Source organism: Perca flavescens, chromosome 12 (assembly GCF_004354835.1).
Source record: "Perca flavescens isolate YP-PL-M2 chromosome 12, PFLA_1.0, whole genome shotgun sequence".
NCBI classification, from domain to species: domain Eukaryota; kingdom Metazoa; phylum Chordata; class Actinopteri; order Perciformes; family Percidae; genus Perca; species Perca flavescens.
Window position 1 is genome coordinate 20,392,080 of NC_041342.1, and position 27,366 is coordinate 20,419,445.

At 39.0% G+C, this 27,366-nt stretch overlaps 1 protein-coding gene across 2 annotated transcripts in view; it reads left to right on the forward strand.

Moving 5' to 3' along the window:
* The first annotated feature begins 8,069 nt into the window (after positions 1 to 8,069).
* Positions 8,070 to 27,366, forward strand: part of col11a1b (collagen, type XI, alpha 1b) — an 89,941-nt gene continuing 70,644 nt past the window's right edge. Inside the window, exons 1-4 of one of the 2 annotated variants that reach the window (XM_028592957.1) lie at positions 8,070 to 8,464; positions 14,618 to 14,782; positions 17,605 to 17,818; positions 19,127 to 19,289. In XM_028592957.1, the coding sequence (XP_028448758.1) occupies positions 8,350 to 8,464; positions 14,618 to 14,782; positions 17,605 to 17,818; positions 19,127 to 19,289 (657 nt within the window). In that variant the 5' untranslated portion in view covers positions 8,070 to 8,349. The remainder of the gene's footprint in view (positions 8,465 to 14,617; positions 14,783 to 17,604; positions 17,819 to 19,126; positions 19,290 to 27,366) is intronic. The other variant, XM_028592959.1, reaches the window with a different exon arrangement.

Sequence of the window (27,366 nt, forward strand, 5' to 3'; positions counted from 1 at the left end):
AATCAACAAATAATAATTATAGGAGCTACAAAATCTGTTCTGAATGCTAATATTGGCCTGTGTCTGGGTGTGTTGGTATGTAATATTGTTGTTGGAGGTATTTTGATTCCATATAATAAGGTTGTATTGTCTCTATCAGCTACTGAATGTTCAATGTGCAGAGAAAAGAAGAGAACACACTTTGAATATATTAATGGTAGAGCTGCAAAGATTAATCGATTAATAGATTAGTTGTCAACTACAGTATGAAATTAATCGCCAACTTATTTGATAATCAATTAATCAGTTTGTCACTTTTCTTATGAAAAAATGTCAGCTTCTTCAATGTGAATATTTTTTAGTTTCACTCCTTTGTGACAGTAAACTAAATATCTTTAAGTTGTGCACAAAACAAGACATTTGAGGATGTCATCTTGGGCTTTGGAAAACACTGATCAATATTTTTCACAATTTTCTGACATTTTATAGACCAAACAACTTATTGTTAAATCACCATAATAATGTTGAATAATCAACAGATTAATCAACAATCAATATAATTGTTAGTTGCAGCCCTAATTAATGGGAAACTCATATGTTTCCTTTACCATCTTCCATGCCAGTCCCGTGTGTAAGAATGATGGCTTTTGATTGGCTTGTTGCAGAAACTTGTGGAGGGACGCAAAGGCACAGCAGCTTACAGGCACCGTGGAAACAGCGCTTCATCCAGCTGGTAGTTACTGTAACCCAAACCACAATGTTGGAAAACATCCAATCCATACACTGTGGGAGGTGATGAACATGGAAAATAGTGAGCTACTGCCTCTACTGCTTTTACCTTTTCCACCGTAACTGTCAATATAAATGCGGGTAACAATCAGAATGGAGGGATCATGTATAAAAACTCCTTCCCATAGAAAGGACTTAGTTGAATAGGCTATCTACCAGGAGTACTCATCAACCAAATTATGTGGTACTTTACTCAAGCAAAGCATTGTTGCTGTGCCATCAATGAAATATATAGTTAGGGCCTTGTTGCAAGTGGAACAAAATGGCCCATTCATATTCTTAGTCTTGGGGGTGATATGAGTGCAGTACTCTATAATCTACTTCAGCTGTTTTTCCATATCTCCAGCCACAGTTGTGTCTTTGGTCTTGCCAGATTCAATCCTTGACCCTATTCTATTTTATTCTTATTCAAGTTCTTTTCAACATGTAGTTAAACCAAGAGTGACCTGATGTCAACTCCACTTACAAACATAAAAGTTTGTTAGTTTCACTAACAAAGACCACGGCAATACAGATATAGTTTAGAATAGTTTAATGCAAATTGAAATAATAAAAGGTTATGGTGCTGTGGAAGGGAAGAGTTAAGGGTTTGAAAGGAGGAATGAGGGATGCAGGGCTGAGGGGTCGAGAGATGAAGGGATGGGGGAATGAGGGATGGCCGTAAGGAGGATGGAGTAGTGGATGGAGGAGTGGGGAAGCCATCTTTTTGTGCATTGCGATTATAAAAGTGCCCCTCCTGTAGCTCTTGTATTTAAACAAAGAGAGAGAAGGGAGGGATAAAAGAGAAAAGGAGTCAGGGGGGAGGGATGCAAAAACTGAGACCACAGTTAAGGGAACGGATCAGGTGTGCTTGAATACTTTTTAGTTGGATGTGTTTGAGGCGCTATCTTTATTCCTGAACCTAGTTATAAAACTTCATTAAATAACATTCCCTGTGCAAAGGTAAAAGTTTGATTACAATGATGATTATGCAGTGTATTAAGTAAATTAGCAACACTAAGAGTCTATAGCCAGCAGCTCTGTGAGGCTGTACTTAGGCACAGCGGTGACTTAAACTAAATGCTAATGTCAGTATTCTGAAATGCTCACAATGACAATTCTAACATGCTGTTGTTTAGGAGGTATACTGTTTGCTATTTTAGTAAAGTGTGTTAGCGTGCAATTAGGGCTAAACAAAATGAAACACAAATAGATGTCATTAGTTTTGCAAGTATTTGGTCTTAAACCGCAGTTGTTGAGCTATTTCAGTCTAGACCAAAGTGGTGGGCCGACCTGTGAACAGTGACATTGTCATCCCATAGAGCCAGAAAGGGTTTAAGTGCCATCAGGACCAGTAAATACTGTAAATGATTACAACACAGAGACCCTTAATAATAATCTCTTAATTGTTTGCTTTATAGTTTCAGACATACTGTAGTCCTTTTTTCTCTTCATTTGGCACAGGCTATACCATGTGTTGATTTACAGTATCAAATCCTCCAATTGCTTGATAAATGGTCTACATTGTGCCAGTTCAGCTGAGAATTCTGCTGTTGATTTATGAGTTGAAGCTGTGTTTTTCCTCTTGGTTTCATTCATTGCATCATACTTTCCTCTTATTTATTCACACAATAAAAAAACCATGGCTATCCATTCATGAGAATGACAGACCAAGGCAGGGTTTCAGGCTGATTTAAAAAGACACCTGGAACTCCCATTGTTACTAGCTTGTAAGAGTATGTGTCCAAACAGCTTCAAAGACTGCTAAAAACAAGTTAAAATTAGCCAAATACCAAAATGCAGCTCAGCACACAGCTGGGTTTAGTAAATATGCCTATATGTATTTGTGTGAAACTGTTATCTTAAAAGGGTGATGGCTGGTTGGAAATGGAGTCTCCTCTGTGACTGCTTTTATGACTGGAAACCCTGCTTGCATAACCACTCATTAAGATGTCACATTGAATATACCTGATACAATAAAAAGTTAGCAAGCATACATTTGCTTAGTCACTAAACTGTGAGCAATGGCTTTTAACTCCAGCACAAACTCTCACTCGTGCCTGTGTATCTTGACAGTTCTCAGGAAAAAAGTGGAAAGAATAACTGTCGCCTGAATGTCAAAACATTTACACCAACATTGAACATAACAGGGCAATTTCTAATTTTTTTACAGGTTTATCTTTAAGGTTCCCTGTGGAGTTTCTGACCACTAGTAGTCCTATGGAGCAATGTTCTGATGAGTAGGTCCCAGTTTTGTTTGTATCTTGTGCAGGCAACTACCCTTCAATGAACTGTTTCCTTGCTGAGCTGGGAAAAAGATTGCAAATTTAGAAAATGTATTTGGTTAACACAGACTGCTTAAGCCTATTAGCTTCAGCTTAACTGACACATCACACACCTTTATCATCAACCCACAGTCATGTTTCTGATCACCGAAAGTCCACTATTCCCTCTGCTTTTAGCTTTGGTTTGGTCTCCACCAACTCCTGAGAAAAACACTGAACTTGCTAGGTGTTTGACTAACTTCACCAATCAGTTGCTAACTACAGTTGCTGTCCATGTTACTTTCATTGTCAGCAATTATAATATAGTGGGTTTATCAGGGCTGGTTGGCTGAAAGTGGCTTAAGAACGGTGAGATTGATCCATTGGCTACATTCAATTGGCAGGTCATAAAAACCAAAAACAATAACCAAAAAGAGACAAAAGAGCACCTTAAGTTGTTAAAAATGAATAGTCATTATTTCATTGAATGCAATACATCCAGAGTAATGCAGCTTGGAACACTGAATGTTGCTGAGCTGCATTCACATGTGGTGATTCAACAGATTTATTTTATTTACTTTTTACCACCTCAAACTTTGCTTATTCCCAGTTGCTCAATAAAGATCTGCACACACAAGAATGTTTGTGAGAATAGTCTCATTCAAAACAATTCCTATTGTACAAATGTCAGAGTGAAGCGGAATTCTCTGAATATAAGTTTGTATGCCGAGCATCAAAGATGACACAGAGATTTATGCTTGACTACAATAAACAAGAGTAATGAGGAACATGCATGGCCTATAAAAACAGCAACTCTCAAAGTGCTCTAAATCCAATAAGGTTCATGAGTTCAAGCATACTCAGTAAATAAGCTTTGTGTCTTCATCTGCCAAGTTCTCTGCTTGTCTCCTCTTTTCTCTCATCTTTTGCAATTTGTTTTGTGTCTCGACTAACCCTACTCCCCCCCCATGTATGATAACAGGACATTAGTTAACAATAGTTTTTGTCTGTGCCATGCTGCGTTTGTAAGCCTCCACATTCAGTCAGCTAGTCCCTCTCAGCTATCAGTTTTTACTGCTGAAGGCTGGAGACATGGGCTCAGGGAGACTTTGGCTCATGAAATACGAGATGCTTGGGGCATGTTTAGATTATGAAAGACCTCTCCACTTAACTCTCCATAACACTCAGTTCACTGCTGAGAATGAGGCATTCATCACATTCGAAACATGAAAATAGGATGGCCTCTCTTAATCTATGTCACTCCTCTGGTATACTTGGAGGTTGTTTTCTGTGATATCTGGTCTCTACTTTTGTAACTATACAAACCTACCTCTGTACTGCTATCAAGATGGCGCCTTTAATCCAGCTCCCGTTTACAGTGTGTGTTGACTCCAAAACACTCACATCTAGTGTAGTATATCTTAATATGTGCACATTTCAGATTATGTTGCTGCCATGGCTCTAGGGATGGCGATGATGGTCTGTCAGTCAGTGCCCCACTTTGGTCCTGGCTGAAATATCTCAACAACTACTGCATGGATAGCTGAGAAATTTGGAATAAATTTATATTGTCCCGACAATTCATTGACTTTTCCTCTAGTGCCTCCATGAAGTTGACGTTTTGGGTCATGGTAAAATGTCTCAACAACTATTAGATGGACTGCCATTAAACTGGGTACAGTCACTCATGTCCCCCTCAGGTTCAAATGTAATACATTTATTACACAGCTTGGTTGAATTCTTGATTCTGATTGGTCAATCATGGCATTCAAATGTAATGGACAGATTGGGGGTGATTGTTTAATTTATTTGTGTATTGTGCAATATGATTGATTGACACAGCTGACAATATTGCTGTCTCCTGTGGTGTTGTGTCGGCTGTTTCGATTCTCCTCTGTTCACTACATCAATGTGTAGCAAGAGATGACTTTGCAATATAAAACCAGATGACCTTACAACATTTGAAAATGAAAGCACACCTTCCCACGTCCTAGAAAACTCTAGGTGAGTCTGTTTGGGTACCACATGCATCTATAATAAGCATGCCTAGACAAATATACATTCCACTCAGTGGTTATGTGGTCTGCAGTGTCTAGTATGCATCCCTCTCCACCCCCAAGCCACACACTGCCTTCTAGCTGGATAATTCATGGTAAGGAGAAGCTCCTGAGGTTACATCTACTTTTGATCTGGTAGTGAACGTTAGAGATAAGAAGACCCTGTTGAAACTTTGTTCTTACTGCAGCTGTTTTTGGTATATTAATGAAGGGAAGGATAATTCAGCTGGATACATGAGTTCTAGGTCTCCCTGTCATCCAGGTGAAGTAGCTTTGAGCAACTGCTGAATTTCTATATGCTCCAAGGTTGCTGACAGCCATGTGGTGGAAGCAAATGGAAAGTCATTGTCAATGATGCTGCTGCACATTGAGTTAGAAGAGATTTTCTGGACACTGTATGGTGTTTCATAAGCATCACAATAAATGTACAGACATACAAGAAAATGGTCTGTCGTCCATTTGAGAGAACTTTTATTCTTAAACTCCTGAACTCAAACGACAGCGAGGTGAATTTTATTCTGAAACTTGAAAGCACTCAGATTAAAAGCTGCCTGCAAGAGAAAAACACAGCCACTGGGCAACATTTTTAAGAATTTTTTGTTTTTATAGCTGCTCCAGGCTGAACCTCGCAGGGAGTAGAGAGAGACTTATTATAGAATAATTATACAATGTCCTCTTGGCACACATTGGCAGTAAATGCATCAGTTGTAATCATATGCTTTCAACTACAAAGAGGGCAGCGCTAATGTCAAGTTATCCTGAAAATTGTAGACTGTCCAAAAGACAAGAATCTATAAGGAGCCACTGGACATCTGTCAGTACATTTTGTCAGCTGTCCTGTTTGAGGGCAAACTGAAGACTTTCTATTTGGTTGTTTTTTGTTCAAATTTCCACTCTGCCAACAGAAGAGGGCTTGTCAAATTAAACCAAGCATTTTGGGCCACAGTCCCAGAAAGCAACATGAACAAGAGGTACTGACATTTTCTGCCAAACAACTTGAAACCATATTACAAAAAAGCCAACCATCTGCCAGAAAACCAATAAGCACAGCCAGGCTGCATTCATGAAAGTTTTAGTACTGCTGAGCAAGCACAACGTCATCACATCAGGTTTTAGATAAATGATGCAAATAGTTCAGACAGTCCGACATCACAAAATTAGCCTCATTCTATCCCACCAAACATGAACAGTAATCGCCTTTCTGTTCATATTTTCTTTTTGAGTATCATTGAAAACAGTGCATTTAGTGGGTAATTTCCTCCAAAGCAGTTGTTCCAAAAGTGAGAATCAAATCCTTAAGTACACTAGCAGTCAATTTTCATCCCATTGATACTGTATGTTCGTCTTTGTTTTTAGCCATGCTATGTAGATCAGACTTTGGTCAGGACTGGAGTATCTCAGCAACTATGGGATTATTATGATGTGCAGACATTCATGGTTCCCAGAGGATGAAGCCTGCTGACTTTGGTGATACTCTGACTTTTACTCTTGAAAAACTGTTGGATGGATTGCAATTAAAGGCATTTATGTTCCCTTCAGGATAAACTGTAATAATGTTGGTGATCCCTTTACTTTTCCTCCAGCGCCATCATCAGGTCAGACTCATTAGCACTTTGTGTTTATTGCTAATAAGCAAAGGTTAGCATGCTAACCTAAGATGGTGAACAGTTTACCTGTGTGACGTTAGCATGCAGACATTAGCATTTAGTTCAAAGCACCACTGTACCTATGTGCAGCCTCACAGATCTGCTAGCATGGCTGTAGTCCCTTAGTCATGTTTAAAACTAGTGTCAATTTTCAACCCATTGATATTGCTGTTTGTCTTGATCACACCTTTTTATTTCCATCAGTACTCTGGTTCAAAGAGTCAGCAATAAAACTGAAAGTTACCAGTTTACATCCACAGTCAGGTGAGGAATGAAAGGAAGTTAATTGAGCAGCTGCCACCAAAGTGCCCATGAGCAAGATGTCTTCTCTTGTCTAGTAGAGCTGCACAGTGACCAACAGTTTAAAACTGTAGCTTTACAAAGTTGCAACCAGATGTAGTGTTTGAATATGCAACTTTCCCTGGGTAAACAAATGTGCATGGCCCTAATGAATCAGACCACTACTCCTGCACAACCCTGGAGTCTAAAATAAATCAATCCACACTTACACGCACAAAAGCATTTGACCTTATTCTGAAAGAAAGTCCAGACATAGCATTAATCTGCATTTTTTATACTAAAGCCCTATTAGTCATTGTCCAAACTATTTGTATTTAATTAGCCACACCTGCACTGTGCTGTACTAAAACTTTACTTTAGCATACTTAATATCTGCTAAGCCTGTGGTTCTAATTTGACACATTTTCTGAAATATGGTTTGGGTTTGTGTGACAATGGCTGCCATCACACAGTTAAGTCCGTCTTTCATCAGTACACAAGGAAAACCAAATTGAAGGGAGGACTCTATTGAGCTACCACCTGTGCTTCCATTCTTTGTTCCAGCCATCTTTAACCATTAATTATTTTCAGGCCTCAGGAGCCCTGCTTTCAGAAAAAAATCTAAGGGCTCTTTTGAGGAAACTCTAGTTTGGAAATAATTTCATTTTGGCTATTGGGGCTTTTCTATTATCCATTGGCCAGTGTAGATGTTAATATTCAGGCTATTTTCACATTATTAGGCTTTCAGGAAACCTCTAAAAAAAAACATCTCCACCACTTAATTTGCATGTTGCATTTAGTTTATTACCACTTTGCCCATTCTTATAAGCTTATTTTCTTTCGGGATAGTTGGGGCAATGTCCTTTTATTTGCTGTATTTTGTAAGAAACGTGTTTAGGAGAGCTTCTAGGATGTTTCCATGATAATGCACCGGGTCCTGTAATTAGGTTGCACTGGGATGAAGTGATGCTCCGCTTGTTGCTGTTGCACAGGGGGCGGGTCCCGAGACAACTTTCCCGACTGGTGATTTGATGAACGGAGGAATTTCCAGTGTCAGTATCTTACAGTCGGTTCAGGTTCAGTATTGCAGCGTTTGTCCAGCCTCCTGACGGTGCGCAACTCTCAGGGAACAGAGTGGTTTCCCCTTTTTTTCTGGAAAGCCCTTCACCATCAGTCTGAGAGCTGGGCTTAAGGGGGAGCGGATCTGAAGGGCCCAGTCTGGCTGTGAGAGACATCCTTAGACTTTCACATATGGCGCTGTAGTATAAGCACACTTTTGTGGATTGTAGAAGGGACCGAATTTGGAAGGGACCGAATTTTATCAAAAGTCGCCCGTTTTCTGTACAGGCGTTCATCATGGAGATGCAAAGGTGGACCACCAGGTGGAAAACGAAAAGGTGGCTATGGGATTCAACGCTAGTCGCTGTGGTCACATTAAGTTTAATTCTACAAGCTGCCAATGTCAGAGCAGGTAAGAAGTTACTCCATGCCGCAGTCACTGTGCCAACTCCTGTGCATCCTGTACAGCTTGAGAGCGTCCTAGCTGTCGGCTAGTCCATATATGCCAGCAATTTACTTTAGTGTAGTAGACTGCCAATTGCTGGCAAGGAAAGTCACCATAAATCAGTTTACAAACCTTTTCAGCTGCTCAGTAGACCTGTCCAGCTTATCCAACAGAACTATCATACTTAGCCTACTACTACTGTGTGTGTGTGTGTGTGTGTGTGTGTGTGTGTGTGTGTTATATTCAAGGCAATTGATCTTATGATGACTGAATTTGTTTTTAGTTGTTTACGTTTATTTTTGAGTGACACCAAACTGAGCCCATATCACATGACTGCACCTGCATCCAAGTTTAGTAACACAGCGTGTCTCTACGATTGTTGATGACTTTGAAACGTGCCTTTACTCTTTAACAATATAGGCAACCTACATAGTTTGTATGTGTCCAAATTCATGTTGGATTGTTTGTGTGTGGCACCAACCGACGGAGATGCTACTCTCTCTCTCTCTCTTAGTTCCCTCTGAGTATCAAAGTAGGCAAAGTCTGCCATCGAGGTGTGGTCAGTGAGGAGAGACTGACAGTGTTGATTTCGTCTTGACACAATACTCTGGAGGTCCGCGTAAAAAGTGTGCCATGACGTGAGCAATGGACAATGGTAGCGCTTACTAGCGGTGAACATACTGCAATTTACATACACACATTTTTGGAAGCTAATGTTATCACAGAAGAAAATAATATATTTGTGTTCCATTTAAGCAGTAGCCTACTAGAAACCCTTAATGTTTTACGCATAACCTTTACGCACGACGTTTGGTGATATAACTAGTAGCCCATATATAAGTTTTTTTTTTAAATCAGTTAAGCAAGAGCCTAATGGTTAAATGCAATTCCCAAATTCATAAAATTGGCACACCATTGTTGTTTTTTATTTTGTCTAATAAGATGTCAGTTGCCTTGCTGTCAACAGAGTTGTACTGTATTGTGTTTTGTGATAAGTATTCTGATACTTCATATAATACACTGGGCACAACACTGTGGAATTCTGGGAGTGAAATTCATATTCTGGCCTGAAGGATCACCATCTTTCCACATTATTTGGGCTCCCACTAAGTCCAAGGGGGCGTTGATGGAAAAAAGAAAAAAGAAAACTGAGTTTTTTTAGTTGCTTTAAAAACACATATGTGGGTCACATTAACTACTTCTTTTATATTTCCTTTGTCTGTGAAGTCCATCCAGTACTGTGGCTTTAGCCGGGTTGAATTTTTGTGTCTATTTGGATGCATGTTGCTTTTTAATATTTGTGGTTTTGACATCAGATCAGTTATTATGCAACCTTTCAAAATATGCCTTCTTGTATCAGAGTCATAATACTGACAGAAAAAAATATTAATTTATGACTTAATGAAAATGTTAATCAGAAGCTAATATACAATATTTGGTGATTTGTGTAATGTATTACATCCTGTCTAGACAGTTGCTGTCTTAAGTCCCACCTTGTTTTGAATCATTGTTTTTACTGTACATATCCTATGATACATAAATAAATCATTCAGCAGAGCGCAATTTGCAGAGAGTGCCCCCCAAATGAAAAGATAATAAAATCCATTATCACAGTGGCATGGCTTGCCCATTGCCCATCTTCCTTCACTCTGACTGATATTTAAACTAACCATAATTGCATGATGTGCTAGCAAACATTTACAGGCTTTCCAGTGTACTTTAATTGCTGCCTATTACTGCCAACTCACTGGAAGCCAGTGACACAAAAAAGACATCCCAATATGTTGCCGCACGACCACAGAGACATTAAGTCAGGATGTCATGGATTGAAAAGTTAATCACAAGTCTAAACCTAAACATTAAACTGTATGGCTTTGAAGAGATAGAGAGTGCTGGAAATTTTGACTATACAGCTGAAAATGGTATTTAAATGTTGCTGCTGGTGAAATTGCTTTCATGATTTACCAGGTTTCTCCTGTCACTACATGCTTCCCTGCCTCTGGGGAAAGCCCACTTCTTTGTCATGTTAGCTTGTTAACATGGCAGATAGTATATCACAAGTCCCCGACAGCAGTCAGGAAGATCTGTCATTAAAAATCAGAGAGACTGACAAATTACCCCTCAGACAAGACTAGTCTGAAGCTGCTTTGGTACCTTTACCATGAGAGAACTGTTTTCTCTCTCTAGTGGTTTTCATCCTTATCACTAGATTATGGGTTATTGCTTTTTAAGAAGAAGGTGGAAGAAGGGGAGTCTTTTTTCAGCATGTGTTGAGGGTAAAGCATGCTAGCTCCAACAAAGCTGAAAAGCATTTAAAAAGCTATGCCTAATTCATTTGGGGTCTTTAATGGTTTTGGGATATTGCCTGTTTTTCAGGGCTTCTGTGAAGCGATGGTTGAGGAAGGAGAGGGGCTGAGGAGTCGGGGTGCGGGTAGGGGATTGTGGGGGGAGGGGGGGTTCCTGGCCAATTCAGCACATCTGGAATATATGAGGCCTTGAGGTATGCAGTAATGCAGAAAGGCATTCTGAAACTCACAAAGAGACCTTTAGTACAAGCTTTCTATTTTTTTTCCAAGAACCAGTAGCTCTGTACTTGGGACAATATTCAGAAGAGCCACAGACTATTTTCTTTTTTTATGAGGCATTTTGTGTGAGGTTTTAATCTTGGCGTTTGGTACCACACATTTGTATTTGATTCTGTCTGTGTTCAAGTCAGAAATGTCTGTTTAATTGCTCTTTGTGCAGTGTCAGTCATAAAGTCTTTGTTAATCCATCTCTCAGTTGAAATTAAAAGAAAAGATATGCTGATCTCCCAACAGTGCAGCTTGATTGATGGTTATACTCATACAATTTACAATTTAAATTCATGAACTGTGCCATCAGATGATCTGGACCCACATCAGCAAAAAGTCCTTTCCATCACTTAAAGAGCAGATCTGCACAACTTCAAATGAGCTAAAATTTGAGACACAATCCCCGAGCATGTGCTGGAATCAAGCGAGTTTGATTCACCACTCAAGCTGTTATTTTTCTGGTCACAGGAGAAGTAGCTACAGGGATGGGGCCTTCTCCGTTTAGTCTCATGTATGTTTTAGTTGGGGGGGTATAGGGAGTGGTGCCAGTACCATAATGGGTTCAGCATGTGGACTTTTAGCTCCACCCATCAGACCCCCTCCTGGTCACTAAAAGCGAACAGGAACTGCATAATCAGCAGTTCCTAGCTTCACGTGCCACATGACTTACAAAAACGGAAAACGTAAACATGCGTATATTTTTACAATAAAATTCCTTTAGCTTTTACTAGAGATTGATGTTGAAATGTTTAGTTAAAAGGTACTATAGAAAAGTATGGTAAAAGTACAGACTAACACAGTTTAGGGTCTACATTTTGCATTAAAAGAAAGACCATGTCGTTCTTCCATTGATGGGGGAAAAAGGGGTTTTGACGCTCTACTCCTTAATTTGATTCATCTATGTTGCTTGACTAAACTTTCTTTCTGTTCCGTGCAGTTTAATGGAGTATTATAAGGTGGATGAGGAGATTTCCTGTAATGTGAAATTCAAGAAACTTTGCTGTCTGATCCCTTGAATGATTTTTCCACAATGCTTGCAAGCCGGTATCAAACACATGAATCTCTCATTTTTTCAAGGAGGGGAGATTTCACATTAAGCCTGTTATCTGACATTCCTTTAAGACCTTATCTTACCAGTGAGATTTTAACTTGAGCATTCATACATTGTTTATCATTGCTGGGCCTTTTGAAGAGGACTCACTGAAAAGACATATGAGTCATATGTGATGTCTGGTTGTGCTGGTTTCTGCTGCTGTGGTTAACAGTTAAACAAGTAGCATTTAATACTTGGGTTGCACTGAGTTTGGTATGGAGTGGAAACTCTTTATTATTAGTCATTTTATTATCTGCGTTGGTCCTCTGTTAGCTTTTAATATTCCCTTCTTAGTTGGGTAAAAGAGTTTCTGGACAGTTTGTAGATCACATTTTTCTTTAGGCCAATATATACTGCAGTATTGATGTTTTCACTTTAGTATATTAACAGTACAATAGCACAGATATTACATTTGGTGAATCTCATTAAATTACAAGGCAGCAAATGTTACAACATTTATGGCTTAGAAAGTGTTTGATCTGTTATTTTGAGTTCTTGTTTTAGAGACCCCATACCAACAGAGATATGAAGTAATAAATCATAGTTTTATTTGTGATTGCTTATTTAAAGTGAGATTTTTGAAAGAAGGAATAACACATTTAAAAGTTCAATACGCGATTAAACACGCTTGCTCACTTCACCAACTCAGGGGTTTTGCTACAGCTGGTCAGGTCTGACTACGCTTATGGCTAATGTTAGCAAATATTAGGACATTTTAAAAGATACTTGTGTGTAACTGACATTACTGAGTCCATTTTTTGTCTTCATAACTCTTCTCTACAAGTATTACTGTTGCTATAGGCTACATGTTAGCATTTGCCGTTATCCTGTAGCCTAATTGTCTTGACTTCTGGCCACAGTAGCTGGTGATCAGCAAAAGTTGCATAGTCTTGCTTGAAATATTTGGGATTGAAATACATAAAACCTGCTTATAAACACTAGAGCTAGACCGATAATTGGCCAGGCAGATGCACGTGTGTATTTTACAGTGAATGGATCACTTAAGTTCACACTGCAAAGTACAGACAAGTATTAACCTAATGTAAGAACAACACTGTCACAGTCACAAAACACAAACAATTTGTTCAAACCTCAAATTAACAGCCTCCTCTTACTGTATATTTCCAAATGTACACAGACTCAGGCAGACATGCGTTAAATCAAGAATGGCGTTGCGCTGTACATCAGCACTCCTGTTTATACATTAGCCTTAAAACATACCCCTTTTAGGCTTCTTAAATTCCCCATAATCACACTGTAACTAATGATGCACCTCGGGGATTGGGAGAGGTACAGTAGAGGTTAAAGAGAAAAACATTTACAGAATGGGACAGAGAAAGGCACTCAGAATAAAGAGTAAAAGTCTCAGGAATGAAGGTAGAGTTGGGCTATTGCAGGACAGAGAATAAATGTGGAACAGTGTTTATGACTGCACTGCACAGTAGTCTGACTCCTGAGCACCAGGTCCATTGATAGAAACGAGTCTAGTGTTAAGAAGCTTGTAAAGCTGCCCCCCTCTGCGCTCACTTTATTCCAAAGACCCAGTGATCAGCAGCAATGAGTTTTATCATCCCATAGATGCTGTGACTTTTGGCTGTGGAGGTAACAGTGGAGGTGAGGAGGGGGCCAATTATGTCTGCTGAATGGTTACCAACATTTGTACTGCTCCTCTGACAAGGTAGCTCATAAACGAACAACTGGTTGGACTGACCGATTTGGCCAACAGTCAAGGGGTGTAATGGGTGTAAATGTTGACTTATCATCAAAATGCCAGTTCTGATTGGATTTTCTGTTAACTGCTGTAATATGCTTACAGTGTACTGTAAAATAACCAGCAGCTTTTACAACATCCATTATAATAAAAGCATTTATTTCTGTAATCCCATATACTGTATCATCTTTATTGTTGTATTTATAAATATTTGATTGTTGTATGTATTTATAAATTTATTAGATTTCTATTAAATTAAATTAGTTGACTTTTTATTGTAGCAGCATATGCTGCGAGTTATACCTTTAGCAGTCAATAAAATGTTCATTTTCTTAGCATATGATGCAGTTAGCCTGTGTTTCCAGCAGACTGAGAATTTACTTTGACATTTAAGAGTTTACTGGGAAACACATTTACAAGCTGAATTATGATTAGGAAAGTCATGTTTTCCAATCTAAACAACTGCATATGAATGCAGCATATAACACTTTCCAAAGATGTACACTCTGAGTTGCATTTGTCTTGTATTTTTACTTGTAATACATACAAAAAGACAAGACTTAAAAAACTTTTTTGGTTGGGAACAAAGCTATTTCAGTGTCCCACGCAAATAAGGAACACTGACTCAGCACTTTGGACAAATGCATTCCCCAAAAAGCTTATTGCTATGCAAATGTTATAAAATGTTTTGCTGCCCAAGTATCATTGGGTAATGTAATCAATTCTTTGTTCTGTCTCCTCAGCTGAACCAGTAGATGTACTAAAGGCTCTAGACTTCCAGAGCTCTCCTGAAGGAGTACAGAAAACAACAGGCTTCTGCACAGTCCGGAGAGGATCCAAACCCAACATCGCTTACAGAGTGGGAAAACAGGCTCAGATCAGTGCTCCAACCAAACAGCTCTTCCCAGGTAACCTCGCTCCTTACCTCCCAAAGGTCATGTGCATTTACACTGAAGCTGAACCAAGCAACCAATCAGAAGAAAATGGATCTCACAAGAAAAGAGAACCCCATTATTAGTTTAGATGTAAGGAAAGTGCCACAGAATTCACCAGATCATCTGAGTTTGTTACGCTTTATACCGAAGATATGAAAAGAGGCTAAAGTTGTAATGTTGGTGAGTGCAGCATTTTCTTGAGGGAGGAGAATGCCTGACGTGCCAGGTGTTATACCCACACTGTACATCTGGTAAGCGAGACCTATGGTTCTAAACCTTTTTCAAGTCACGACCCCCCAGAATAATGAGGTTGGTGTTCACGACCCCCCCTTCACTCCCCTCGACAGCGAGAGAAAGAGAGCTGCAAACCGGTGTAAACAGCTGTTTCTACACGCCTCCCCCCTGCTGATTTTGAGTGATTTCTGTGAATTCTCTGATTAATACACTTAAACAAATAATTGCTTTAATGACAGTTTAGTTTTAGTTTTAGCAGCTAGCACATAGCCTTGTCCAATGTGCTCCAGGCTCTGTGGATTTTTTATGCATTTGTGACTTTTTCTCTACCCCTGACCCGCCTTCAGACCCCTTTCTGTGTTCCAGGACCTTCTGAATTACAAATGAAGCTCAGTCTAGAATATGTTATTTAATTTTTTTCTCCCTAACCATTTAGCGACGCCCAGAAATTATCTTGCGACACCCTTGGGGGTCCCGACCTCCAGATTGAGAACCACTAAACTAGACTACAGGGACATTTACACAATCTCATTGTAAAACAAGCTACCTGGCTTTTAAACAGGACTAAATCTGCAGCCATGCTAGCCACTCTGTGAGGCTTTACTTAGGCACAGCAGTGCTTTAAGCTAAATGCTAACGTTGGCGCGCTAACATGCTCACAATGACAATGCTGTTAAGCAGGTGTAATGCTTACCATGTTCATCTTAGTAGACAATTTAAAATGTGAGGGGTAGAGATATTTCAGTCAAGACCAAAGTGTTGGATCAACCGATCGACAGATGGACAGTTTGACATTGCTATCCCTAGAGCTAGAAATGTTATGTCTACTCTAACAAATAATTGTTTGGATGAAAATGAAACAGATGCTTTTGTTTACTGTCTTGAACCACTTATTGGCAAAATAGAAACATCTTCACAATATTTAAATTTCACAATAAAATAGCAAAAAATGATGACTAACTGTAATGAAAACCCTCCACTACAAACACCTGACTTCTAAAATGCAGTGCAGACATTCAGCATTTATTTTCTAGAAGATGCGCTGGTGTTTCAGTAGGCTCCAAGAGCCCACAGGGGATGAGAGTCACTCAGGACATGGTGTATGAAATGTCATGTAAACATATGATTCAAGTAAGAAGAGCAACACCAGATTTGATATTTTGGGGGAACACACTTGTTACAGAAAATCAATGAGATGAATATTTCTTCTGATGTTTTGTGGACTGATCTTGTCAATAAAGTATTTGTCCTCAAGTTTGATTGCTGGCAGACTCCAGTACACTGGGTTGGGCTGATGATATCATACTGAGTGCGTATTGCCTGATTTAAAGTCTGCTGCCCGGCTGGTTGTAAGAAATAAAAGCCATATTTATTTTATTAGTAAAGAGTCCACTCAGAGAATCAAAAAAGTTATTTGACTGTAACAATTTGATTTTCTACTTTCTTACACTCATTGCTACTCATAAACTAATCCGAAAGTGGACAAGACTTCTGTCATTACTGATGGCTGTAGCCTGTAGAAAACCAATGAGCTGTTGAGAGATGTGCTATTTGTCAATATCCAATCTTGCCAGTTGCTTTTTTTCTAGCTGAAATATGAAACATGGTGTATTTAAGCACAAATACAACGAAATATAATATATAACAATAATACATTCATACATCAATTGGAGGCCTGTTAATGTTTTTATTCCTGGGGCAAAGTGTAGAAAGCACTCCCAATTGCTTACCTACGCAACACTAACTTGGCAAGAAAGAGTATAGACATTTATTAGGTGAGTATTGTTGGATAAATTGTCCCAGTCTGTGTTGGTTTTTCTTCAGTTTGGCTTGATGTCAAAGAATAATAAAAAAACAGTTCAAAAATAGTGTGAGGTATTAGAACTAAATTTCTGTGATTTTTGGCATATACTGCCAGCACACCTTACACTTTCAGTAACGGAAATTTGAAGCTCTAATTAAGCTTGAGAGGTGAGCCATTGTAGGTGCCATGGAAACAAAGTGTCAAAATGTCCTCAGTCAGAATAACTGGACTTTTATTTGATCAGGGTCACATATTTTGTCATTGAACCCAGCCGTTATGGTTTGAAAAACTATGACATTTGTTTGAGTATTTACAGCCCTTGTAAAATTATTGTGGATACATCAACACTATTGAGTCCTTTCAGGGGATGCCAAGGTCTCCTTCAGCTTCCTCAATAAACACTGATCCAGGTCCAGTTGTCTAGACATTAGGGTTTAATGTGAGAAGAGAAAGTTAGAGAGCTAATAAACTTGCCATTATTCAATTTAGTCATTAGAATACAATTGCCCTTGTAATGACATCAGTAGACTTATGAGTAAAGGACGTGACATAAGGTGAAATGGAGTCTGCATTCCATTTCTAGCTTCATATTCACTGTACACTGTAACTTAACAGAGTGGCATCAATCTCCTCTAATCTCAGCAAGAACATTTATTTTACTCTGAATATCAAACTATTAATTTAACTTAAAAAAAATGAAGGAAGCCAATAAACCTAACATACCAACCTACATGCCTGCTGCTTGTTCAACCTTCAGCAGGAGATTTCCCAGAAGATTTCTCCATCCTGTTCACCATCAAGCCCAAGGCTGGCCTCCAGTCCTTCCTACTGTCCATATACAACCAGCAAGGCATCCAGCAGCTCGGCGTAGAGGTGGGCCGTGCCCCCGTCTTCCTTTATGAGGACCAGCATGGCAAGCCTGCCCCGGAGGAGTACCCCCTGTTCCGCTCCATCAACCTTGCTGATGGCAAGTAAGTGACTGACTGCTTCTCAAGAGGACTTGTACATGTTGGCTCAGATGTGGGTGGTTGATTTTTATGTCCCCTGGATTTCTGCTTGTCTGTGTCCCATTTTCAGTGTTGAATGTAAAAGCTCAAGTTTGTTGTGAAGCTTGTGTGATTGGCTCAAGAGCAAAGCAACACATTTTTAGGCTCATCTTGAGCAATTTATAGGTTATGCTTTACATATTTTCTCAAGCACTCAGAACATAGTTAACTCTTCTTGCTAAACATCTCTGAGGATTTATTATCATCTTATGTTTGTTCAGTCATTAATACCATATGGAACAAATTAGACAGCAATGGCAAATATATTGCTGGCAGCAATTTGATGACAGCCTTTTCTTTTCCAGATGATTAACAGCAGTTCTATACTGATATGCAATACTAAACAGGATCTTCATAAATGCAACGATGCAACTTACAAATCACTGTTAAAAGTTGCCATCAATCATTAGCACAAATGCCAACAGAAATTATTCCATCACTGGCTGTTGCAGTCTGCAATAGATTACATCATGAACAAAAACATTACAATTTAAATATACAAAGTACATCACATTCATTACATTAATTTAAAACATTGCTACCTTGCAGCAGGGTGCCTCTTATAGCCTACGTTTTGACACTTTCCAAATGTATACTAACAAAACTACCTCTGTATTTATGAACTAACCCATGCAAAAGCAGTGATATATTAGATATTGGTATAATTTTTAAATTCATTGGGTTTGCATAGGCTTTTTCTGATTCTCTCTGACATGCTGTATCACCATATCTAAAATAGGTATGGAGCATGTGGACATTCATAAGAATAGTCTGACATGTTGGAAAATACACTTAGGCTACTTGTTTTCGAGCCAAGAGTTAGATGTGAAAGTCGATACCACTCACGTCTGTAAGATAAATATAACACTACAGCCAGCAGACGATTAGCTTAGCATAAAGTCTGGACGCAGAACATGAGAGATATTGTGTTCATTAGTGAACTTTAGAGCTAATGGTAGACATATTTAGTTACTTTCGGACAGAGCCAGGCTAGCTGTTTTCAGCTACTTCCTGTCTTTATGTTAGGTTAAGTTAGGCTAATCAGTTGCGGGCTGTAGCTTTATATTTTGTGTACAAATCTAAGAGTGGTATCGATCTTCTCATCTAACTCTTGACAAGAACACATTCCCAATATGTCACACTATTCCTTAGACTGGCAATTTTCTTTTAAAGGATAGGAAGTGCCATTCTGGTTGTATTTCTGACCTCCTTCTTTGCTCCCCTGCTGCACAGATGGCATCGTGTAGCTATCAGCGTAGAGAAGAAGAGTGTCACCATCATCGTGGACTGTAAGAAGAAGGTGACCAAGCCCCTAGGCAGAAGCGACCAGGCCGTCATCAACACAGAAGGCATTACTGTCTTTGGCACCAGAATCTTGGATGAGGAAGTCTTTGAGGTAAAGGCGCCACAATTAATCCTTATTCTCCTGGATTAAGCTAGCTACGTTGTGACGACTATGATGTGAATGGGTTTAAAGGAATGTGAATGGGAAATGCACTTATTTGCCTTTTCTGTTGAGAGTTAGATAAGAAAATGGATGCCACAGTCAGATATGAAGGTGGTACCAATTGTCTCCTCTAAATGTCAGCAAGAAAGTGAATGTGTGCTTTCAAAAAATCTTTAACTATCCCTTAAATGCCCTCCTTGGTTGTATCAGTGCAGAGGACTTCAGTATGATTTATGTCAATGGCTAAATTATCGTTTATTGTTATCTTCTTGCTTTTTCGGAAAGACATAATATAATTAACCTGTGTGGTAAGAGTCTGCCTCAAGGTGTCTTCATCATCTCCACAGGAGTGTCTTTCACAAATATCATGCAGACATTCACCACTAGATTGAAGTGATTATGTTATAAGGGAGTTTGGAAAACTCACCTAGATGCAAGAGATTTCTCGATTCTGGATAAGTATGGATGTACAAGGATGTAATAGAAAGCACATTGTGAATCTGACTCTCAATGAATCTCATTTACCATTGTGGAAAGGGGATAATTTAAGTGTCTAATACTTTAAGTCCAAACGCTTTAACGCCGGACATTTTTATTTGTCTTTCATTAACTTGTGCATACAGTAATGGTGACTTTTATTGGCCAGAACAACAATATTGGCTTTGTGTACTTCTGTCATGGGCAATGTCTGTGGAAAGATAACTTGCGCAGTGTGTTGTTCAAAGTGCTTTTTTTCTCTAAACACTGGTTTGGATTTGTCTTAATAGTTGACTTATTAAAAGGCTTGAGGTATTATAGGATTCAATTGTTCATATTGGGCAGTATGTTATTTGAAATGCATGGATTTTGCCACAATTTGGGAGAGGATTTTTTATATTATTCCCTCAATAGCTGTGACTATCATAGCTCAGAATCAGAATTAGTGTATGGTTCCTGAGCTGGCGATTATTCAGTGGAGGCCCTACCAGGTTTAGCACAGGTAGCTGTGAGCTGAGTGGAAAATGTGAGCTGAATGCTTGCTCTGAATACAATAGCCTCTCTTTGATGTCTGCATGTGGAATGCTTGCTAAGTAGAACAGCCTGCAAAATGTTTGCCTCCAGGTCAGAGATGACGTTCCCCAGAGGAGCCACTAGAAAATGGGATCCCACCCTTCTTCAGTGATAGGTTTTTGGCAAGCAGATCACATTGCTGGATATAGCTGTTAAACGTACAGACAAGTTTAGGCCATGATAAGAAGAGTCAATTTACAGCAATATTTTGTACATTTGACATGTACTATAATATTAAAGTACAATGGGCACAACCATAGTAAATTGCTGAGTGAAAGCCACAGTGATTAGAGTTGGGATTGTAGTTAAGGTAATTGAGAGTTAAGTGGAGAGGCTAAAAGTAGCTTAGTACTCTCACCAAGCCTTTTCTATTTTAAATGCTGATTTAAGACTGTCCATTTGGCTTTTGTGAGTGCTCTTTGTTTGAACATATATTACATTTAATGTTGTTGATTTACAGATTCATTTGTTTTGTTTACTTTTTAAAAACCTGGAGAAGAGAAAATATTTCCTTTTGTTCCCAGAGTTGAGGTTTTTTTGCACGTCCCAAGGTGGTTTTAATCAGTGTATCACACAATAGCAATGTTGTGGTGGCCTAGCTAGAAATGCAGCCATATCTTAAACTGTAATTATTTTCATTTCAAGTTTGATAATCCTAGATTTGTTGATTGCAAACTGGCTACTTGTCGACACACTGCACTGCTAATAATGGCAATAAATCTTACTGGCCACATGGGTTTTGGCTATTTACTATATATTCTATACATAAAACCAGGTTTGTAAAGTAGATTTGTTGGTTATGGGATTATACTTTGGCATCCATTCTACAGCTGTTATAGCTACTACAATGAGCACATTGGAGGCTGTGGAAACTTTTGGAACTCTGCTGGCTGCACTATCTTCTGTAGATAAAGACAATGTGAAAATTTGAAACGTCTCTTATTGAGTCCAGTTCTTCCAAGGTCTTGTAAAATATTTGTGTTTAAATCCTATATAGCTTCTAGATACGTGCTAAATTATGGATTAATTTAAACAGTGATTCTTAAAATTCCTATCAAGCTTCATTGTTTGGATGTTAGGTAGGGATGTGCCGATCAGCTTTTTTGCCCCCCTATCTGATCCCATTTTTTAAATATTGATATACCGATACCGAGTCCTGATCCGAAACTTGTATTTGCTTGCAGCCTGGTCTAACAAAATTCGGTGAAATGATCACGAACTGTTAACACTGCATCACGTGGTGGTAGCACGTAATGTGTGAAAATTCTGTGTGGCCACCACGGAAAACAATGCCAATGTAAAGTCAATGAGAAAATGATGAAGCATTAAGAGCGACTACGGTAGTGAGTAGTATGAAAGCCCGAAAATCTGCATAGGGAGGTTGGTTGGGGTGGTGGATGGGTCAAACAACACAGGACTTGTTCATTTCATTTCACGGAATTCTTCCGTGGGCCCATAACGAAATTTTTTGCGATCCGTGTTCATTTCACGGAATACTTCTGTGGGCCCATCACGGAATTTTTTGCGATTCCCGTGAAACTGCCACAGATTTTGAGTTAAGGGGCCGTGTTCATTTCACGGAATTCTGAGAGATCAGGTTGTTTTGCTCAGATAATAGAGCTGCACACCATTTTTTTTGTTTACTAAGTAAACACAGTAACTAAAATATGTCTTAAATGTAACTTAGTGCAGCAAGCATGTCTTTTCTCTCAACACCAAAACAGTTCTCTTTAGGATCCCACCACCAACCAAAGAATAAACAGTATCAAGTTTCCCGCAGGGCTTGTGTGATTAAAGGCGGTGATCACTACAAGCTGATGTACATGATCGGAGTAATGCTGCATTCCAGGCAACCCATAACTCGTGTTTTCACAACCTTCTACCCGTGAAAGTGCCCTGGAACGGCAGGCCCGTAACTTGCTACTCGTGAACTCGTACCAGATCGTTGTACTCCCAGTTACAGTTTTGACGTCAGGTTATGTTTATTAAATGAAGCCCACAATATGTTGCCGACTAGAAATCACTAGTATCAGCTAGCGCTAGCTAACGTCAGCTGTAGGTAGCCGCTAGCTAACGCTAGCTAACACTAGCTAGAAGGGTTTGTCGTGACTTTGCCTGGAACGCTACCAACTCGTGAGTTGTGACTTGAAGTCGTAACTTACGGGCTAAAAATTGTGTCTGGAACGCAGCATAAGGTAAACGTGGTGAATGTCGATCCCCTATGAGTAAAAAAAAAAGACAAGCCCAAATCGGCTCCCCGATACTGTGATCCGGACCGGGACATCCCTAATGTTAGGTAATAAAGCTCTGCTGTGTATTGTATAACGAGATACAACATGTCACTTTAGAGGTTTTTGTAGGTGTGTTTTTGAACGGTGGAGAGAGCTAGGCTAGCTGTTTCCCCCTGCTTCCTGTTTTTTTGCTAAGCTAGGCTAACCGAATCCTTACTCCCCTTGCACACTTAACATTTTTTACATTCCATTTAGTTGATGCTTTTATCCAAAGTTACTTCCAATTAGCTAAGTGCTTTCATCCTTGAAGGTGCAAACTCCGGACAGCAAGAATTTCTTTACAATTAATTTAGCATTCATATTTATAATTTTCCAGAGGATGGCTCCCAATGGTTTAGTTGATCCCTGACCTTTGTCAGGTCAAATCCCACTGTACCTATAGGACAAGATGGAAGCCCATTCCTTAAAAAAAACCATGACCATTTCCAGCCCCAATTTAAGCATTAAAGGTATCTACTTTATATTACATACGCATCTGAAGACTCTTACCTAAGGTTACCTTGGTAAATGCATCCAACATTTACTGCAGATTGTCTCTCATCTCATGATCTAAAGAATTAGAGGTTTACAGCTATGAGAAAATATCTAAAACCTACCAGATTAAGAAATTGTGGCTAACCAAGCTTGAACTTTGGAGTTCCATAGTGTAATTGCTGAGTTTGGCTGTGATAATTCTCACTAAAACTGCTTTTGAGCTGTGAGCACATGGCTACCTTACTGCAGTAGATTGCATAAGCAGGTGTCAAAGTTGGAAGCACAGGGGAGATTGAAGACTTGGGGAAAATATGATCAGTGTGTGCTTAGTCTTGGCTCAGATTACACAGCTGTTTAAAAGATATGCTGACCAGGCCTCCAAATGCCTTTATTCCTTTTTTCTTCTGCTTTTTCTTCTTTAAAGTAAAAGCTGCATGGTATTTGAATCATCATTTTTATGCAAATCCTTCCTCAGATTGTATAGGATAGGGTGGGGTTTGTGCCGTGTGTGTGTGTGTGTGTGTGTGTGTGTGTGTGTGTGTGTGTGTGTGTGTGTGTGTGTGTGTGTGTGTGTGTGTGTGTGTGAGGAGGCAAAGATAGTTTGTTTATATGTCTGTCATTACTGCATAGTAGATTGTTCCCAAACACTGTCCCTCAAGCAGGACAGTCTTTGGCAGTAGCATCTAACAAGGCTCTGATGGGCTTTAAGCCTTAAAGTGAATCATTGTTTATGGTTGAGTTGGCAGGAAGAGAAACGGTCTGACTGTTTCTCATCTGCCTCAGTCACTTTTCACCCTCCAGTACTTGTCACAAAATCTTTTGGTTAGCGTTGTGTAATAGGAATATAGTAATATATATTTGAATGAGTTTGAGAATGAGTGTTACTGAGAAAGGTCATCAGTCACTGATATTTTCAACATGTGTATCTGACCTCCTTGTGCTGTAACCCTCACTAACTGGTCCCAGCACAGCCAGGAAATAATGGACCCAAGGTGCTTCTTAAAAACCTTTGCTGATGGAAAGGAGCAAAGCGAGGAAAAAAAAAAACTGAGGGAGAGAAGTGACGGCAGAAGGGCAGGCAGACAAGCAAGCAGATGGTTCAAACAGTTCAACAGTTTTTTGAGCTACAGGCAGATGAAATGTTTTAATATTCGAAGGGTGCAAGACATTATGCCTCCAGTGCTTGAAAAGAAACTTTATCCTTGCACTGACCACAACGACTGAGAGGAATCAGGAGAGTATTATACATTTTCCTCTTCTCTGCTTCTTGGTTAATTGTTGTCGTACAGTTTTGAAATTCCATCTGTCTATTTGTCCTTTTGAGATGTGCTCCCCTCCTGGAGAGTGGAAAAGTTGAATTTTTAGATGATAAAATAAATATAATACAGAAGTAAGTTATGGCTACAAGAGATACTGCACATTTGCACGATATGTATGTTAAAAGCAGAAACATCTGCCAGAGACCTTTGATTTGAGCAGCTGTATTCTGCATTGCCTCTGAGCTGGCCACATCTGGCTGATAATGGTTCAGTGTGGCAGGCTGGTTACAGTGACACCCGTAAAGGTTTCGTTTGAACTATTTCTTTGATACTGTAGAAAGTAGTTCCATTTTTACAAGAGGTGTGACGAGATCTCGTCCCCATGAGATCTCGTAAGATTAAACGTGACGAGATTTCTCGCCGAGGTAAAAAGTATCTCCCAATATCAGTACACAAGTGCAGAGCAGCAGCCTTGAAATTAGCATAGGCAATCCCCCGCCCATTCTATTTTTGTATGTGCTCCGCCTTCTAACGGGCTTCTTCTTCTTTATTTATCTCTGTCTACTGTACAATGAAACATTCAAATATAAAACAACTGGTCTCAAATACTGCCAGAAAACACTTAGTTATGTTGTAACCTTGGTTCTCTGAGTGAAGAAACTATCTCTCTACCATACATATGGAATAAGTAACGGTGTAACTGTTGGTTATACAGGAGAGACGCCAGTCATTTGAGTTTGTGGCAAAATCTTTCAGTGCTCATATTCATTTCGTGACTTTCAATTGAATAAAGGACTATTTTTCCAGTGTTATGTCTTCATTAAAGTTTTCTGTAAATTAGTGTTAAAATCTCGTCTCGTCTCAATCTCGTGAACCCAATCTCGTGTCTCATCTCGTGAACTGGGTGTCTCGTCCCACCCCTATGTTTTACAGCAAGGTCTGTGGATTATCCTGAGTTGGGTCATTATTTCTGGAAAAGCAAGATGTAAATATACACCTTTAATGTCATCTTAAATCTCAAATGAACTTGCAGTAGTAAGTAGTATTGTCCTTCATTCATCATTCCTTCATCCATGTTGAGAGCCCATACCCTTTTTCATTTGTGTTTTAGTGGGTCAGACTGCAGTCGCTGGCATATTTCCAAATGTGTGTTCCAGGTGCATTAATATCACCAAGCTGTTCCCTGCAGGCAAAGTGACCTGCTGCACCTGGCCACAGATAACCTTTCAACCACCTAATTACATACTTAAATGTTGTTCTGTAGGCATTAGTGAAAACTACGTATCATTTTTAAATAGTGTAGAATAGGGCTGCAAAGTGGGATTATTTTGTTATTGGTTAATCTGCTAATTACTTTCTCAGTTAATTGTTTTGTGTATAAAATAGTCCCAAGTCCAGGATGATGTCTTCAAATGTTTTGTTTTGTCCAATCAACAGTTCAAAACCAAAATATATTCAATTTGTAATAATCTAAAAGAGAACAGAGAATAAACAGTTACTTAATACTTTTTTCCCAATTGATTAATCTACTTATTGTTTTATTTGGCCACATCCACGTTTAAGCTATTGCATTCACAGATTGTCCTGATTTTAATGATTTTAATGCTTTTATGTGCACTTTAGGTACAATGGGAATTTATTTGGGGGACTGCAGATATGTCCCCAAAATTTGTACCAAATGTAAAACTATTTCTGCATTTTATAAGCCTCTCAGGCAGCACTTTGTCACAGGATTTGTACTGCTTTAAGTCATACATAGTTGAGGGGACATGTGTAAAAACCATGATTAAAGTAGGAGCATGGATGGTTTGAGGTTTTGCCAAACCCAGCCAAAGAGACAGGATTTGAGTGCAGTTTAAAAAGATGGTCAGCCTGTAAGGCCTTGGGGGAAATACAGCCAATATTGAGGTTGATATACCTCCAGAAATTACACTCTAATGTTGATCAAGTTTATAAATCAAGTATGGTCTCATAATTGTGGCGTCAAACACAAACTACATCTTTGTTTATGCCTTAAAATTAGTCCAACAAATGGGAAAACTATGAAGGTAAATATGGTGCAAAACGTGAGAGCTTGTAGAATACAATGTGAGAACTTGCAGAACAAAAAATTTGAACTTGTATGTTAAAATTTGCACTTGTAAAATTAAAATTTGCACTTGTAAAAAATATTCACACATGTGATCTAAATTTGAAGTCACAAAAAGAAAAAAAACACGAGAGCTTGTAAAAAAAATCTGAACTTGTAAATTGAAATTTGCACTTGTAAAAAAAATATTCACAAATGTGTAGATTGATATTTGCATGAAGACAATGACAGCTGCAAACTTGTAATGCAACATTTACTCGTGTACTTTTTTTTTTTTTTTTTACTCAGGTTCATTTTCCATCACAACCACAATTCAGTGATTACAACCTCTCGAATCTGTCGCTGTATGTGCTCTCTCGCGTCACAAAGTGGCCAATCTGCGCCTCGACTTTTGCAACACTTGTTGCAATACATTTGGTGCAAAACTAATTTGTACCTGTGGACTTAGGCTGTGGAGCTCTGAGCCAACAGAACGGGGAAAGCAGGGTTTCTATCGCCAGATGAGGGACAACTCTGTCCGGCTTATTTAGCTATGTAGCATGGAAGCTTGGTGGAATAGCAAGCTAGCGTTAGCTAACCAACCAACCAGCCTGCTTCTAAATAAATACCTTTTAATTATCTTAAAGGACCAATATGTAATATTTGTACTGTAATTAATCCAAAAATGACACCAATGCCTCATCAGATATTAAGGAAACATGTTAAACTGAAATACTATCTTTTCTGACAACAATGCTAATTTCAGTATTTTTGTGCAAATTTTAACATACAAGTTCAAATTTGTTATTATGCAAGTTCTCACATTGTATTCTACAAGCTCTCACGTTTTGCACCATATTTACCTTCATAGAAAACCCTCATGC